This window comes from Lissotriton helveticus, chromosome 8 (genome assembly GCF_964261635.1).
Source record: "Lissotriton helveticus chromosome 8, aLisHel1.1, whole genome shotgun sequence".
NCBI lineage: Eukaryota > Metazoa > Chordata > Amphibia > Caudata > Salamandridae > Lissotriton > Lissotriton helveticus.
This window is the reverse complement of record NC_136069.1, coordinates 932,142,203-932,159,967: the sequence shown is the minus strand read 5'-3', so window position 1 is coordinate 932,159,967 and position 17,765 is coordinate 932,142,203. Positions and strand designations below refer to the sequence as shown.

Genomic DNA, 17,765 nt, shown 5'->3' with positions numbered 1-17,765 from the left:
AGTTAAAAGTTTGTTTTCTTTGCTTATTTCTGATTAGTCAATCCATAAAGCACACAATATGAACAATCATAACAAGCAACACTGTAACAGTTAGATAAAATGTATAGTTCCATCAATCACATACATAGTGGCAGATGAAAAACAGTTAATTCACTAACTTAAAATACCTAGATATTAGTCCATCCTCAGGCTCATTAAAGACACTGGCATAAAAAGTATTCGGAATTCATTGAGTCAACCATTGCATGCACGATGTCACTGCCATTACTAATTAAGGGTCTTGCCAATTAACAACTACTGCTATATAGGTATCACTGCTTACCATGGGTAGTGCGGTTGCGAGTGAGCCAAGCAGCATGTCGAAATTCTGTCGACGCATTAGCAATAAATTCTCTCTTGAAGCCCATAGGAATCAATGGGCAATACCGAATTGGTATTTACCGATTCGGTAAATACCGAATCCTGCAAGGGTGCAGGGGGTGTCACTTTGACACCCTCTAGCACCCCAAGTACAGGCTTGTGTGACATGTGGCACACATACATGCCCTAAGGGCATGTCTGTGTGTCACATTGCACAGGTGTGCATGCACAGATGTGCATGCACACCTGAATTCAGTATTTTACCACCCAATGGGATTGGGTGGTAAAATACCGACTCTTAAGGGCCTGTTGAGAAAGGGGAGGTTTACCCAAAAAAATAAAATCCACTCGGGACCTGGGTGCTATATGGTATATGAAATGAGGGTCCCTGTGAACTGTGTAGACATTATTCACATTTATTTAAAGCAACATTAATAAAGAAATAAAGTAAACACACTGTAAATTAATCACAATGAGCAAGTACTGCAATGTATAAGTTATAATAACAGTGCCCCAAAAGAGAAAAGAGTGAGGTAGCGTAATGCTGTGAAGAAGAAAGAGATAGATAAAGAATGATAATACTCGTGACAAGTAAATATATCAAATTCCTGAATTATTTACACAATAAATCGGCTTCAGATCCCTGAGCCAAAGAAAGGAATAATGAATTATCCCATTATTTATCAAAATCGTCTATTTGACACTGGTATGTAATATCCAAAAAATGCGGGCGGTGTCAACTGAGAAAGAGGGGAGGTAGCCGTCGACGTTTCGACCCCACGCTACAGCAGTAGGCGTACTTGAGGCCTTACATCGGGGTCTTCATCAGGACAAGGGTGTAAACAGGGGTGCACTACAAATTCTGTAAGAATATAAATAGATAATGTGACATAAGTAAAAATTCCCCATACAAATTGAGAGGAATAATGATGGTAACATCCACACCGTGGAGAAAAATAGAAAGAATTACCATGGTACGTAGAAGTATTTTCATACGATAATCAGTCGAGGGAATCCACTTTTTCATTCATCAAAGTCTGAAAAATTAGAACGGCTATATCATACCACTTTGTAAGGAAATGAATTTCAATTTGTTGCAACTCTTTGTCAGTTAATTATACAAAGTCGCAAGTCTATCTCCCAATGGATCTAAAAAAACACACTCCTATGCCAAACCAAAATAAACCAGACTCCATCCAAACCAGTACTCATGACAGGGAATGTCATTCTTTGGACATACTTATCGGGTAAAAAAGGCAGGGACAAATATAAAGATACTTATACCCACTGTAAATTGTAGTCGCAACAACATATTACGATGAGTTTAAAATTATTACCCCTCTCAGGTGGTATTGATCACAAATTGACATCATGATGTTTGCAAATCATACCTTAGGGTAGATCTTAAAGGCGTCTAATTCAATGGTGGGTAGGAGCCGTAACGTAATATGAAAAGCCAAGACCTACGGAAATGGAACAGAGGTATTACTCGTCTCGGTTTCGTCCAAAACATTGACCATCACCGACGTATGGCACCCAGTGTTAACAAACACATACCTAATCAGGGCGGGTAGTCGCGTCGTGTTTAAATCAATTCACTCGCATCGGAAGGTTTCCTGTAATCGGGGAGATTACTATCAGTTAAAGATAAATGAGGGCCAGCTTTAAAACAATGGCACTTTCATACTCGTTTCTTACCTAATACCGGCGTCTCGTATTCCTAAATCGCTCTCAGTGGCGGAAGGCGTAAACTCTACGTACTCGCGTTAGAGCCGAGTATAGACGCCGAAGCTATAGACAAGGGACTACCGCTAGGATAGTTCTGGGTCGTTTCTAGGGGCAACGGTGAAGCCAGTATCAACAATTCAGGGTGGAATGGACTCTGATAGAGCCTAACATTTCTGAAGTAACGTAACCACATATAGAAGCGTAATCGATCAGATGTGCAATACGCTACTCTTATAATGGAATAATTCATGATCTGGTAGAAATACAATTAGTATCCCGTGGTAAGCATGGCTTATTAGCATTTTCAAGGGAGCTCATGCTCGACACGAGATGTTAATAGTTTGTCAAATAATAGACCACAGACAGTTCTGCAAGGCATTCCCGATATTATAAGCCATTAGTTCCACATCATATAAAATTGTTGGAAGGAGCAGATTGCCACGCACTTCTCTCGCAGGAGGGTGAAGCAGCATACATACATGTAATTTGTAGAAAGTTGAACAGAACTACTGAAAAGATACTCAGAGGAATGTAAAAATACACAATACATATGTATCAAAATATCTCCAAAGTTGACGATTTAGTGTAACAAAGAGTGCATTGCCTAAGTTTATATTATCAGCAGTTATAAGTACGATGTTTAATCAAGTCTATGCAAACAATGCAATTTATCTATATACCCAATTATGGAAGATGCACCTCTCAAACATGAGGGTGAAAATCTTATGGTTGTATGTTCAACAACCAAATCTGGCCAACTGTGCATGACTACTTTCAGCCTCATTTAATCCATTACGGATAGTGTCTAAAGTGGTGTAGCCTGTGAGACTACAATCCAGACAAAAGAACTGATCTATAGAGGCAGGACCTACCCACTAAAATCCCATACTAACTGTAATACGTCCAACGTAATTTACTTAATCAAATGCCCATGTGATTTAGCATATATAGGCCAAACTCAACAAAACGTCAAGGCCCGTATCCTACAGCACGGCAGTAGGATTAGATGTAGTGTACATGGGGCTCCCTTGGTAGATCATTGTACTAGACAAAACCACACTCCAGACACTTTACAATGGCTAGTTCTAGAGAAGATTATCCTGGGTCCTAGAGGAGGTGATATTAAACATATCCTCACCTTGAGAGAATCCAAATGGATGACCACTTTAGACTCTATCCGTAATGGATTAAATGAGGCTGAAAGTAGTCATGCACAGTTGGCCAGATTTGGTCGTTGAACATACAACCATAAGATTTTCACCCTCATGTTTGAGAGGTGCATCTTCCATAATTGGGTATATAGATAAAATTGCATTGTTTGTATAGACTTGATTAAACATTGTACTTATAACTGCTGATAATATAAACTTAGGCAATGCACTCTTTGTTACACTAAATCGTTAACTTTGGAGATATTTTGATACATCTGTATTGTGTATTTTTTCATTCCTTGGAGTATCTTTTCAGTAGTTCTGTTCAACTTTCTACAAATTACATGTATGTATGCTGCTTCACCCTCCTGCGTGAGAAGTGCGTGGCAATCTGCTCCTTCCAACAATTTTATATGATGTGGAACTAATGGCTTATAATATCGGGAATTACATCCAGAACTGTCTGTGGTCTATTATTTGACAAACTATTTACATCTCGTGTTGAGCGTGAGCTCCCTTGAAAATGCTAATAAGCCATGCTTACCACGGGATACTAATTGTATTTCTACCAGATCATGAAATATTCCATTATAAGAGTAGCGTATTGAACATCTGATCGATTACGCTTCTATATGTGGTTACGTTACTTCAGAAATTGTAGGCTCTATCAGAGTCCATTCCACCCTGAATTGTTGATACTGGCTTCACCGTTGCCCCTAGAAACGACCCGGAACTATCCTAGCGGTAGTCCCTTGTCTATAGCTTCAGCGTCTATACTCGGCTCTAACGCGAGTACGTAGAGTTTACGCCTTCCGCCACTTAGAGCGATTTAGGAATACGAGACGCCGGTATTAGGTAAGAAACGAATATGAAAGTGACATTGTTTTAAAGCTGGCCCGCATTTATCTTTAACTGATAGTAATCTCCCCGATTACAGGAAACCTTCCGATGCGAGTGAATTGATTTAAACACGACGCGACTACCCGCCCTGATTAGGTATGTGTTTGTTAACACTGGGTGCCATACGTCGGTGATGGTCAATGTTTTGGACGAAACCGAGACGAGTAATACCTCCGTTCCATTTCCGTAGGTCTTGGCTTTTCATATTACGTTACGGCTCCTACCCACCATTGATTTAGACGCCTTTAAGATCTACCCTAAGGTATGATTTGCAAACATCATGATGTCAATTTGTGATCAACACCACCTGAGAGGGGTAATAATTTTAAACTCATCGTAATATGTTGTTGCGACTACAATTTACAGTGGGTATAAGTATCTTTATATTTGTCACTGCCTTTTTTACCCGATAAGTATGTCCAAAGAATGACATTCCCTGTCATGAGTACTGGTTTGGATGGAGTCTGGTTTATTTTGGTTTGGCTTAGGAGTGTGTTTTTTAAGATCCATTGGGAGATAGACTAGCGACTTTGAATAATTAACTGACAAAGAGTTGCAACAAATTGAAATTCATTTCCTTACAAAGTGGTATGATATAGCCGTTCTAATTTTTCAGACTTTGATGAATGAAAAAGTGGATTCCCTCGACTGATTATCGTATGAAAATACTTCTACGTACCATGGTAATTCTTTCTATTTTTCTCCACGGTGTGGATGTTACCATCATAATTCCTCTCAATTTGTATGGGGAATTTGTACTTATGTCACATTATCTATTTATATTCTTACAGAATTTGTAGTGCACCCCTGTTTACACCCTTGTCCTGATGAAGACCCCGATGTAAGGCCTCAAGTACGCCTACTGCTGTAGCGTGGGGTCGAAACGTCGACGGCTACCTCCCCTCTTTCTCAGTTGACACCGCCCGCATTTTTTGGATATTACATACCAGTGTCAAATAGACGATTTTGATAAATAATGGGATAATTCATGATTCCTTTCTTTGGCTCAGGGATCTGAAGCCGATGTATTGTGTAAATAATTCTGGAATTTGATATATTTACTTGTCACGAGTATTATCATTCTTTATCTCTTTCTTCTTCACAGCATTACGCTACCTCACTCTTTTCTCTTTTGGGGCACTGTTATTATAACTTATAAATTGCAGTACTTGCTCATTGTGATTAATTTACAGTGTGTTTACTTTATTTCTTTATTAATGTTGCTTTAAATAAATGTGAATAATGTCTACACAGTTCACAGGGACCCTCATTTCATATATCTTAAGGGCCTGTGGCACTCTTAGGAGTGTCATCTACATATGGATTTACCGAATCGGTAAATATACCGATTCGGTATTTTACCGATTCTGTAAATTTACCGATTCTGTAAATTTACAGATTCGGTAAAATTTAGGCCCCCTACATCAGAAAACCCTAATACCGGTCGGTAACGGCCGAATTCGGCCGTTACCGACCGGTATTAGGGCTCCTACATCTGGCATACGTAAAGCAGGGGTGAATTGGGTGAATCCAAAGAGCTTACAAATAGGTATAAGCCATTTTCTATTGGGACGTGCATAGGCAGGACAGAAAAAAACAAAGTGGTGTAAGGTTTCATCGACTGTGGTGCAGGAGGGGCACTTGCTAGTACTTCAGAATTTCTGACCCAATTTGGCTCAGACTCTGTTCATAGGAAAAAACCCATACCTCCATTACAAATAAAGTTGTAAAGGGACACATCCTGGAACAACTTCTAGCAGTGATTCATATGCAGGAGTAACCTTTACATTAAGAAAACGGCCTGTTAAGCTCCTGCCTTTACCCCATTCCATTCACTCAACCAGGAATGTTCTTTTAGGCGTTCTTTAAACAGGATGCACAAGATTGAGGTGGCTTGATCTGGGTGTCCCAAAGAGAAGGCAGGCCAATCTCATAAAGCATAGATATAATAAATGCAAGCCAAGGGATCTTCTTCCAGCCCGGAGTGCCTGAAAGGGCCTTAATCATGACACTAGAAGTGTGCAATTAATCTGTGGACCAGAGCCTGTGCCGATCCAAGATGGGCCTGAGCATCGCGCTAAGGTTAACTGAATAGATGCCAATGTCCATGAGTTTGGGAAGGTGAAGGGCACGCTGCAGAATTTTGAGTAGACTCCTGACAGAACGGTTTTCAGCTTTGACAAGGTTATCAATCCTCGCATAACCCCAAAGTTCAGCACCATACAGGATTGAAGACTTCCCTTTTAGATTATAAATCTCCACTGCTGGGGACAGGGAAGCGGCTTGAGTCTCTTTACGCATTTTAATCACTACACCTTTTTCTAGCAAAAGGTTCCGCAAGCGATTTCCAATGTGCGTGGACTAGTCAATCCAACCGGTGAAGCAAAACCCCAAATACACAAACTTACGGACTCACCCTGCACTAGAAAATTCGCCCTTCCAGCTTTATATCGGTTTAAGGCATGTATTTTGGTTTTTTAATGTTGACCGCAAGACCCAGGGCACTGCAGAAGGTTAGGGAATGATCAACTGCCACCTGCAGGTCACGCTGAGTTTTAGAGATTAGAAGCATATCATCTGCGAATAACAGCAAGATTTCGTGGGGGCACGATTTAGGTGCTTCATTGCCAGGGAAGTTGAGCTCCTTAACTAGATCATTGATACACAGTGTGAATTGTGTTGGTGCCAGCACATAACCCTGGTGGACACCAGCCCTGATCTTAAAAAGATCAGTAAGCTTGCGATTCTTCCCATATCTGACATGGGCAGAAATAGAAGCATACAGCCTGACAACAACAAATAAGATGTTTGCAGGGACACCCATTTGATTTAGCACTTCCCACAACTTGACTCTCGGAATGGTATCAAAGGCTGATCATATATCGACAGAGATCACACATAAGTAGCCCTTGTCTGGGATAACAGTTTTCCAGTATATACTACAGAATTGTACAATTTGATCTACATTGCTAATCCTGACCTTAAATCGTGCCTGTATGTCTGAAAAATGTTATTGTGGATCCACTCCATAAGTTTCCCCAGAATAATGCTAGAGAATTGCTTCTGGGAGACATCAATTACGCTAATAGCCTATAATTCTCTATCTTTAGATCCCTTTTTAAAGATGGGGACAATCTCAGTAGACTACCAGTAGCTCTGCATCAGGCCCCCTTCTAGAATTGAATGAAATAACAAGAAAAAGTAGGCGGCCCAGATGTGGGGATCCACACAAAATAGATCCCAGATATAGAATCGGGGTCAGGAGCTATATGGAAGGGAATCAACCTTATTGCCTCTTGAACATCTTTAAATTAGAAAGGCAACAGATTGTCATCCCTTCCTAGAGAAATAAGAGATAATTCAGTTTCACTGCAATGAAAATTAGTCTCGGGTGCACAGGCCCTCTCAACATGGTTCATCCAGGTCTCAGGCTGTAAGTTATGAGCTACCTGGGTGGTGGCATGATAACTGTCATGGGTCACAATGCCCCAAAATGACTTCTTGTTTCCTTCCCTGGCTGTTGCTACCAGGTCTTTTCAAATCCCTCTTTCCTAAGCCAATTTGGTCTGCGACAATACTTCTTTATTGGTTTTCCTGGCCCCATGAATGGCAAGTCAAATTCCTGCTTTTAGTGTCTGCATGAGAGTAGATCTAGCCATCCTCCATGCTCTGTTGAACCATGGCCAGCGCAAATCAGATTTAATAACCTTACTGGCCTTCAAACTGGCTCCCGCTTTAGGGCACACTTATTATTCGAAAGGGTTAGAGATACCATTCTGATGATCTAGGGGCCGGACTCCCTTTAAGGTCATGGTAAGAGCATTGTGGTCGCTGTTACAGCGCTTGACAAGGACCATATCAATGAGGGAAGGCGACAGCTGTAAGAATAAAAAGATATAATCGAAACAGGGCTTCTGCTGGAGGTGCTTGAATGTGTGAAAGTCTGTATGCTCAGAGTTGGACCTGCCATTACAAGCTCTGAGGCCAAGTTGAAGAGACAGGCCCATCAACTGATTAACATCCACCGTACACGTCTTGAGAGGTCCCAGGTCTAACTGAGGAACATCCCATGCCACATCCCTTTCCTCTGCTATGTTAAGGGCGCTCGTGCTATGGGTTCAAATGAAATGTTAAAGCCGCCGGCAACTAATACCTGATCATTATGAAGGAGGGAGTCAATAACATCCTGTAAAATTTTAATGGTGCAACATAATCTGTTCCATTCACCCTGTAATAGACATTAAAAAGGTGGTAGTAAAAACCATCCATAGCAAGGGACAACCCTAGAATGTATAAGGATTCTAGGTCAAGCCTAGTGATAGTGCAGGCTAACGAGTTCTTAATGCAGGCAAATAAACCACTAGCAGGTTCCCCTTACCCGGTGAGAAGGCTGGACAGAAGAAAGTAGTGTACCCTGATCTGTAAGCAGGCTCAACACACCAGGTTTCCTGTAATAATCATAGATCGAATGAGTCAATGAAAACCCCCCAGTCCGGATGGTCCAATTTAGACTTAAGGTCATCAGTGTTCCATGACAAAATATTCCAGGTCCCATGTTGAGTGCTAGGAGCAGCAAGTGATGTAGGTAGCTAAACTATGGGAGTTAATTGTCATACATCAGATAGATGCATACCCCCTTCAGACAGCTCTTGGACAGTGCTGGAATTGGAAATCACTGATGTGGGGCAATAAGGTTGTCTGCTAGGCTGGAAGAGTCCAAGGTTAACACCACAATGTCTAAACCACCCAGTTGAAAGGGAATGTGCTTTTCTAAAACAAGGTCCTGTCGAATAACAGGCAAGCATTGCGAAGACAATGAATGGCTTTGTTAACCACTTCCGCGCTGATGACGGAACCGCTCCATCATCAGCCGCGGTAGCGCTGTGCTGATGACGGAGCAGTTCCGTCATGGCCCTCTCAACGTGCCTGCGCGGCACTGATTTCGCGCCTGCGCGGCGCGTTCTATTGAGCGGGCGGGGCCATGATGAAACCGCTCCGTCATGAGCACAGCTCAACCGAGGCTGGTGACGGAGAGGTTCCGTCACCAGCATGGGAGTGCCGCGCGGCCCCCCGCCCCCTTAGCGCTGCGGCGGAATAGCCGCCGCAGCGAAGGAGTTAATTAGTGAGTCTTGATCTTTTCAGTTACCCTTGGAAAATTGAGCATATAGATGTTACTTTGCTTCTGCAAGATGCGCACTCCCAATAGAAGTGAGAAATATGGGGCCAGAATGTCTTGACACCCTGCTAAGGATCGCTTCAACGACCCACAACTAGGACCGAGAAGCTGGAGGTATACGGCTGGTTTACACACATGCAAGCTGCACTGAGATTTTCAGAGGGTCCGTAGCCAGATGATGTGGGCCAGATAGAGAAGGGACGCCCACAGATGCTTGTAGAATAGACTTTTTGAGAGTCAGTTATTGAGGTTATCTGTACCTTTAGGTCAAGTACCTCCACTTTAAGATCCCCTACAGACTTAATCATGGAATAGAGCAATCTTATCAAGGAGTCAAGTTGGTTTTCCTTCAGGCTTGAGTCAATCATGACAGGCAGCTCTGCGGAATCAGTGGGCCCGAGCTTGCAAAGGGGGCATACTAATTGCTGCAGGAAATGTTAGGAATGGCAAGGGACTCTAACGGAGAATAATCTGGAACGGAGAAAATTGCCAGTATTTTTTGTATTGTTTATTTTGAAATTGTTGCATTGACATTTAATTTACTACATTTTGTATTTTGTATTGTTTTGTTATCCGCGTGGTGATCTTTTTATGGCAACTGCCGAATAAAGGTTTTTGACTGACTTATAATGGATGCAATTTGTGAATGATCTAATTCTTAACAGGTGCCTGCGCCATTTACACTGTGTGTATGGAACTAAAAAGAAAGGTAATGTAGGTCCCCATAAGAAGTAAATTGAAATTTACAAAACGTGACTGCCTATTTACATTGATGTACATTGTCAGTGCAAATACATCCCTGCACACATATTATTTGTATTGTCCCTAAGTGTTATTGTGTCTGATGGGATAGAGCATGAGCGAATAGTTGTGTGTCTGGTCTACGCGCATTAGCACCCCGTCATACTATTTCGCATGAGCAATAACTAGCAGGATCAAACTGATAGTAACTGCATGTGCGAAAACTGGAGCAAACACATATTGTGCACAACCTACAACGGATACTAGTACTAAACTGGACACAAATTGCGTTTCCACCCATTTTAGTATTACTGCATGGATTGAATGGAGCCCATGGAAAGGTTTCTTTGTTAAGACAAAATATACAGATTCTATAGTCCACTACAATGCATGAAATCTCCTTGAATATTAAAACGGTACGCTAATTTATGTTTATAGATATCATTTTCAATGTATTGTGCATATTACATTTTAAGGAGAATATAAGATGTCTAATGTTTGACAGAGTAGCTGTATTCTTGACAGATTCGTTATGAGTATGGAGTGATGTGAGGCATGATTTTTTTATGTTCTATGTCACCAAATTCATCGATGTGTTTAAAAGTATTCATCGGGGCAAGAACTTCATTGAAGTTTTTTCGTTCAACAATACCATTTCTTTCATGCCAACTCACCCCCATGCTGATATGTATGTGACATTTCATACTGATCTGGGGATATGCATCGGTGAGAATTTCTATGGTGCCTAGGGTTCATGTAATGAGCTATTGCTGGCAAGAATGACGAGTGCCTGGGGTAGTTGTGAAGTGGTGTGTACCCTGGAGATATTGGTATGAGCTGAAAATTAGGGGTTGCTGCAAATGAAGATTTGCAATTTCAGGATGCAATGCCTGTTGTATGGTGGTTTAACCCCTTGCGTGCTCGTGATGGAACCGTTCCGTCACGAGCCTCGGGTGGGCTGTGCTGGTGACGGAACGGTTCCGTTACGGCCCGCTCGCCACGCCTGCGCGGCGTGAATTTCGCGCCTGCGCTGAGCGTTTTATTAGGCTGGCGGGGCCGTGACGGAACCGTTCCGTCACAAGCACAGCTCACCCGAGGGCTCTGACGAAGCGGTTCCGTCACGAGTACGGGAGCGCCGCGCGGCCCCCCTCCCCCTTAGCAATGCGGCGGAATAGCCGGCGCAGCTAAGGGGTTAAAGGCAGACTCTATGCAGTAAAAAGACTCAATTATCAATGCTATTTAGGTGGAATTGTCTTCAATACATTCCAACACGCATTCTATGCACAGAAGAAGAGCGTATCCTTGTTACCTCTAAAACTGTATACAAATACAGGGGACAATGATTTTATGTGGTGACACCCACCTTTGGAACAACGTACCATGGTAGATCCACCAAGCTCAATCGCTAACGCAGTTCAAGGCAAGATTCAAGACACATCTGTTCCAACAGGATACAAGCTTCTCCCACACTCATCTCTACCCCATTTTGTGTTACTTCTAATGTACCTTGACTATGTTGTACATTATTCATATCCACTTATACCTAAGCTGTGTTTGTGTAATATGCTTAACAGCCGCCTTCTCTGCACAGCCAAGGTAATGACTGACCAGCTGCAGCACCACTGGGGCGTGATCTGGACCTCTTTACCCCTGCTAAATATTTCTTATAATCTAGCTTTCTTGCCTCACCACCCCTTCTCTCTATTTGTAACCAATGTGGACGAAGCTGTCTCTTATCACTGCATTCACAGTCACAATATATTCCATCTCCATTCTTCATCGCCTAGTAGCAATATATTTCTACAACGCACACAGTATCACTGAAGTTCGGGTAAGGAGACTGTGCACAAGGATTTTGAATTTAAAGTCCAAATATGCAGGCTTATGATAGTAGTTTGGCATGACTACTATGCTCATATATCTGAAGAGAGCTTGGGTCTTGATAGGTTGCCAGTGAGAGAGGTGCAGTGTTTGGGAAAAGCTTTACCTTTTCTTAAGTCCGGGAACCAGTCTGACTGCAGCACTTGATATCTTCTGCAGGAGATTGGTGACAGCTAGATTGAGTCTCATATAACACATATTGTAATAGCGAAGATGGTAGATCCTAAGTGTTTGTGATGGTCATGATATATTCCTTAAAAGGGATTTTGATCTGAAAAAGAAACCTACAGAGGCCTAAACAGGTATGTGTTTAACTTTATTGATGTGTGGGCAGAAGAGTGTTTATTGCCGCATGATTGATTTCAATTGAAGGTTGATTTTAGGCATGTGAGGGCATTTAATAAGTAATGGTTTGCTTATGGTTGAATCTGACAAAATAAAGACGCATTGTGTTTTCATTGTTGACACAAAGCCAGTTGTGTGCCTTCCACCTAAACTACCACTTGAACAAATTCTCAGAACATCATGCAGCATGGAAAATAGCTAACATGGGCATTTAGGGCATTAGAAGTGTGCCCTGCCTTCTTCTTTTCAACACATGTACTAAAAAACAGTCATATAAACTAAAAAAAACATTCAATGTATCAAATATGTTTAGCTTATTGCTAAAGCAGATTATTCGTATAGGTGGCTGTCTGCTTTAAACCCAGGGGCTGGTGCTCAGTGACGACTGGTGACATTTGAAAGTGGTGGAGCATAAAAGTTTGATATGACTTTTATGTAGTGAGCAACGAGGGCAAGCTTAATGGACAAACGTGGGGTCCAGGCGAGATCCTCCTCCAGAAAAAACAATTGAAAAAAAAGATCTTCACATCTTCAACCACCTCTCTTTCCTCGTAAGCACCTTCTTTTCACGCTTCCCCGAATGCACTTCACCACTTCCAAACATCCACTGCACTCACTCACATTTAAGCACTTTTTTTACTTTTGCTTTTGCTCTGTAAATATTTTGCTATCTGTGCACCCCTTCACACACATTTTCACAAAATTGCAATCGTGTCTGGAATACATGACCATTGTTCTGTGTGCTCTGCAGAGAGGTCAACCCACTGACCGGCACTTTGCTTTGGCTTCAGCATCAGAGCTCTCAAAGCCCCTCATTAACACATGCACAGCTCAAAGTATGCACGGAAAACAAATACAACATGATTTAATATCTACCACTTGAGGAAGGCAAGATTAAGTCAAACTTGAAAAAAAGAGAGGAACTAAATCGCTGACATGCATTGCCTTAAAGTTTTAAACATTCATTGTTCGTAAATCAGCACATGTTTTTGGCATTATTGTTGTTAAGGGCATGAAGATCAGGCTAGGTTTAATGTCATACAGTAGATAATTATATACTGTAAGCACAGATCTCTCCTCACTTTGCGCCTGACTCAGATAGTTGGATCAACTTCACAAGGGAACAAGAACCCTGGCCTGCTCATTTTTTGGATCCATTTTGGAGGAATAACTGCAGCAGCTCCACTTCAAACGGGGCCAGCCATGTGCAGCCAGGGCCTGGAGTATCATACTGGGGAAGGTTAGGATGGCAAGGGGTTTCAGAACAATACACATAACAGAAGATTAGCATTCTAACACTTACCATCACCAAGGACAAAGCACCAAAACACATGTGCTTTCATCCACTCCTACTTGTGACAAATGGGAAAAGATGAGAACTATGCCTGTGAATGACGGACGGCAGCTCTCATGCAGGGATGGAGACTCCAGCACTTGAAACTATGACACTGAAAGTGTCACTAGTCTACAGTTGAAACTGCCATAGTCTATGATAGCATTGATTCATTATGAAGGGATTTAGAACAGTAAGCCATGTGTTGTGCATCACAGTTCAGAAAGCTGATTTACTGCCTGGCTTTCATCTCCTGCTTCAGAGTGAGTCGGCGGAGGCAGCCCGGGACAGACAGCCCAGAATTAAATATATTGATTTGTTTAGAGATATGATTGTATCTCCAAATAAATAGATCTATTTAATATTTGTACAGAACTGTGAAGGAAATCATTTCATGGGGGCACAGCCCCAGAGCCCTAATGGAGAATTCGCCCCTGCCTGCGCTACGATCATGGTGTCATTAGTACCAAAGCTTTATACAGCTGTCTGCCTACAATCCTGGGGCCGGCAGCGCGATTGAGTCACAATTCAAACTGAAACAATGCACAATTCCCATATACCTACCCCCACCTCCCTGACTTCTTCAACAGAGGAAGTTGCGGTGACATTTGGCAGTGGAGTAGTGGCGCTTGGTGTGGGTCTAAGTGGGAACCTGTTGGCATAAAGTGTCTAGGGCAAGGACTGGCTTTCAGGAGTCTAAAATGAAGGTATCAAGGGCAGCAATTTAATATAAGTTGGGCATCTCAGCTCATTAAATTTGGAGGAAAGAATGGTGATGAATGGTGCCCACATGTCGGGATAGGAGTCCATTTTCGGGTCAACTGCAAGGGAGAGTTTTTCCATATCCAAAATGACCCACAGTTTGTGGAGCCACATTGTGTAGTCAGTAAACTTGCCTGTGACCCATGCGGCTTGAATGACTTAGTGAGCAGCCCCCAGGGCCAGAGCCAATTGTCTTTCCTGCAGCGAGTGCAGCTCTCTCGGTGTCCCAGCTCCCCTCCACTTGCTTCCTCCCATCTGTGTCTGGTGAGCCAAGGCTCCGTCGTTGTAGGGCTGCTTATGATGAGGTGTCCGGGCCTATGTGTGGAGCCGCGCCATCTTGCATGTAATAAGCCAGTCTTCTGAGTGCATCAGCTGACAGACAGGCACCTCCAGATCAATCCCTTTGGGTACCACCCTGCAGGCCTGTTGCAGAGATGACAGCCCCACCAAAGTCAGCAAGGTGGTGCATTCGACAGCTGTCCTTTTGCTGAGTGTACGGTGGACTGCCCGGGTCACCACAGCTCAAAATGAATGTCCCTCGGGTCAGCAGCAGTACCTTGGCACATTCCCCAACATCTCCTTGCTGCCAGGGTAGCCTCCGGGTGTCAGCCCCGTGTGCAGCTGCAGTGCAGCTGCAGTGTGGCGCAGTCAACTTTCTCTACATTCAGGGGGCAGTCTTTTTGCAAGCCTACGTTCAGCTGCCCCTGCCGCCATGCTGCGTAGTCAAAGTCCACAGGATCTTCAGGTGGGATCTGTACAATCACTTCATCTTGTGTAGAAGACTGTGTGGAGAATTCCTGCTCAGGGACTCTATAGGCAGCATCTATGGTTGGCCGGGGTGACGGAGGAGCGGAGAGCACGTCCTACTCTGCTGCCATCTTGGCCACGCCACCTCCATCTTGGCCACAGCCCCAGAATTTGTAGACATCGGAGCATATTCATTGGTTATCCGTTTTATTCTTAACTGAGTGAGGGATGTAAAAACCAAATTACCTTTTCATTTTTAAGTAATTTCTTCCTTAACAAGCTCATGAATCGCTGTTCTAGGTATTTTCTTTTCCTGTTTGAATACCAAAACACTGCACACAGTACTCATCAATCTGTCCATCACTTGAGGAATTTATTAAATAATGCAACCAATGGAGTGGATTGAAACAATAATATATAACAAGGATACATACTGTAGGTCAGCTGAACAATCAGCTTGGAGCTCGCTTGCACTCAGCGGCGCATCCAAACCTTTGGCCGTCCGTTGCGGTCCATGTTTTTGCTGCCCTGCAGCGGCCGACTGTAACAGCAGGGGGGGCTTTGGGGGTTGCTGGTGATTAATGCATTTGCCACCCCGCAACGCCTGCAGGCAAGAGTGGAGGGAGGCCGCCACCACCAAAACCCATGCTGCCCAGGACAGACCTCCCCCTTGCAACTGCCCTGCTTGCGCTCGATGCATGCCTTTTGGCAATGTCAGGGCAGAGCCTGCAGCTCAGTCCCCTATATACAGATTACTCAAACTGATGTTGTGTTGAAAAATGCAAATACTCGTTCTCATCATTTTTATGGATCCAATAATGTTTGCTTTCTTTGCTGCACAGGTTCTATACCGTTCGCTACCGAGAGAAGGAAAAGAACAAAAAATGGCTTTTCCATTTCTGCCCAAACACAGAGACAGTGATAGACAATCTGAAACCGAACGTAATTTATGAGTTTGGAGTGAAAGACAACTCTGAAGATGGAACATGGAACAAGGGCGTCGCACACAAAACCACCGCACCACGTAAGTAATCACGCAGACATGATTCAAATACTTCAGTGTATTTGATAAGCAATTTCACAGTCATCCACTGTGAATAAAGTTTTAATGGCCATTAATAATTGTTACCTACAGAGAACCAAACTCTAACAAATTATGCTTCAATTATTTAGCTTTCAGTTGTTGATCGTAATGTTGTCAAATCTGCAAATATTTATAAGTTATTGAAATATGCCTGTCTGTCGTTGGCAATTGTTGGATCAGTATTTTTTTACATTGACAAAAATATACATATTGATTTCTGGTGCCGCAAAACAACCCTGACTGCATGATTCCAGAAACGAATATACATAGCCCTTATGAGTCACGCAGCAGTTGGGCTAAAGAGGTTAATATCAGCACTGGGATCCTAAATCAGAATCAAAGGTTTGGAATTAAACCTTAAACATACTATGGTTCTAAAATTCATCAAACAAAGAACAACAACTGGTTATTGACACATGGAGAGAAAAAGGAATCTTACTAATCAAACTTACAACTATTTGGGGGTCACCTTCAATAGCAATTTGAACTATAAACCACACTTTGAACTTTTAAGAATGAGAACTAGAAGCCTGAGATCTGCACTTTGTAATTTCTAAAACAGCCTTAATAATCCCTCCCTAGCAATCCTTAGGAACACAAGACTGGCCCTACTAAGAATAGATAAACTACTAGACACAAGCGTCAGACAAACTCAGCTAGAGTCAAGTCAAGTCAAGTCAAAACCACTTTATTCGATTTAGTTTAAAAATCATAAAAGCATTCTACAATCACATCACAAAAAGGCAGAACAAATTCATAAACATATACAAAAGCATCAGTCAGTGATAATTTCATAAAAAATACATGATATGAGGAAACAACAATAATAATTAATTAATATACATTATAAAAATACATCATAAAAGAGAGAATACTCAATAAAATAGACATTTTAAAATGAAAACAACATCCATTTCATTTATCTTCACAAGGCACCAATATTTACATCTTTAAGTCTTTTCCTCCTGATCCTAACCGCAGCAACAAGATAGTTGGCCACGCTAAACATGGCCAACGTAGAATCCATTAATTGGAGGTACAGGAGAGCAGGTTTTGCCTGAAGAAAAGCTTTTTCCTTCAATAATGGTACAAGGTATTTCTGTCTGGGCTCAATGAAAAAATTACAAAATAGCATAAAGTGCATATTATTTTGAGCAGAAAAACTATCACAGTTACAGACAGGGGCATCTTCCTCCTTAAACCAACCGTGACTGTCACACAAAACCGTATAAATCTGGTTAAACCGAAGTTTAACCAGAAGCCACCTATGAAAGGGGATAGTGACAATAGTAAGGTACGGTTGGATGGTAAGACGCGTAATAGTCAGATAGTGGGCTCTGACCGTGGGCTTGAGTAGTTGGCATTCTTCCCTCTCCACGTTTTTCCTAGTTATAAAGTTGGCCTTCACCCAGGCTAAATCTGATTTCTTAAGACCCTGAGGAATAAGAAAAATATCAGGGCGACCCAGATCCAAGGAGCACTTCTTTATATGTGAAAGCCAATCTATACTTTTGTAATTATCCAGTTTTAAACAGTCCGCCAGTATTTTATGATTTA

General features: G+C 42.3%; 1 protein-coding gene across 4 annotated transcripts in view; it reads left to right on the top strand.

The window, feature by feature from the left end:
• ABI3BP (ABI family member 3 binding protein) overlaps positions 1 to 17,765 on the top strand; it is a 2,192,437-nt gene that overhangs the window by 876,328 nt on the left and 1,298,344 nt on the right. For all 4 annotated transcript variants that reach the window (XM_078657771.1, XM_078657774.1, XM_078657775.1 and 1 more), the window contains exon 5: positions 15,967 to 16,148. In XM_078657771.1, the coding sequence (XP_078513897.1) occupies positions 15,967 to 16,148 (182 nt within the window). The remainder of the gene's footprint in view (positions 1 to 15,966; positions 16,149 to 17,765) is intronic.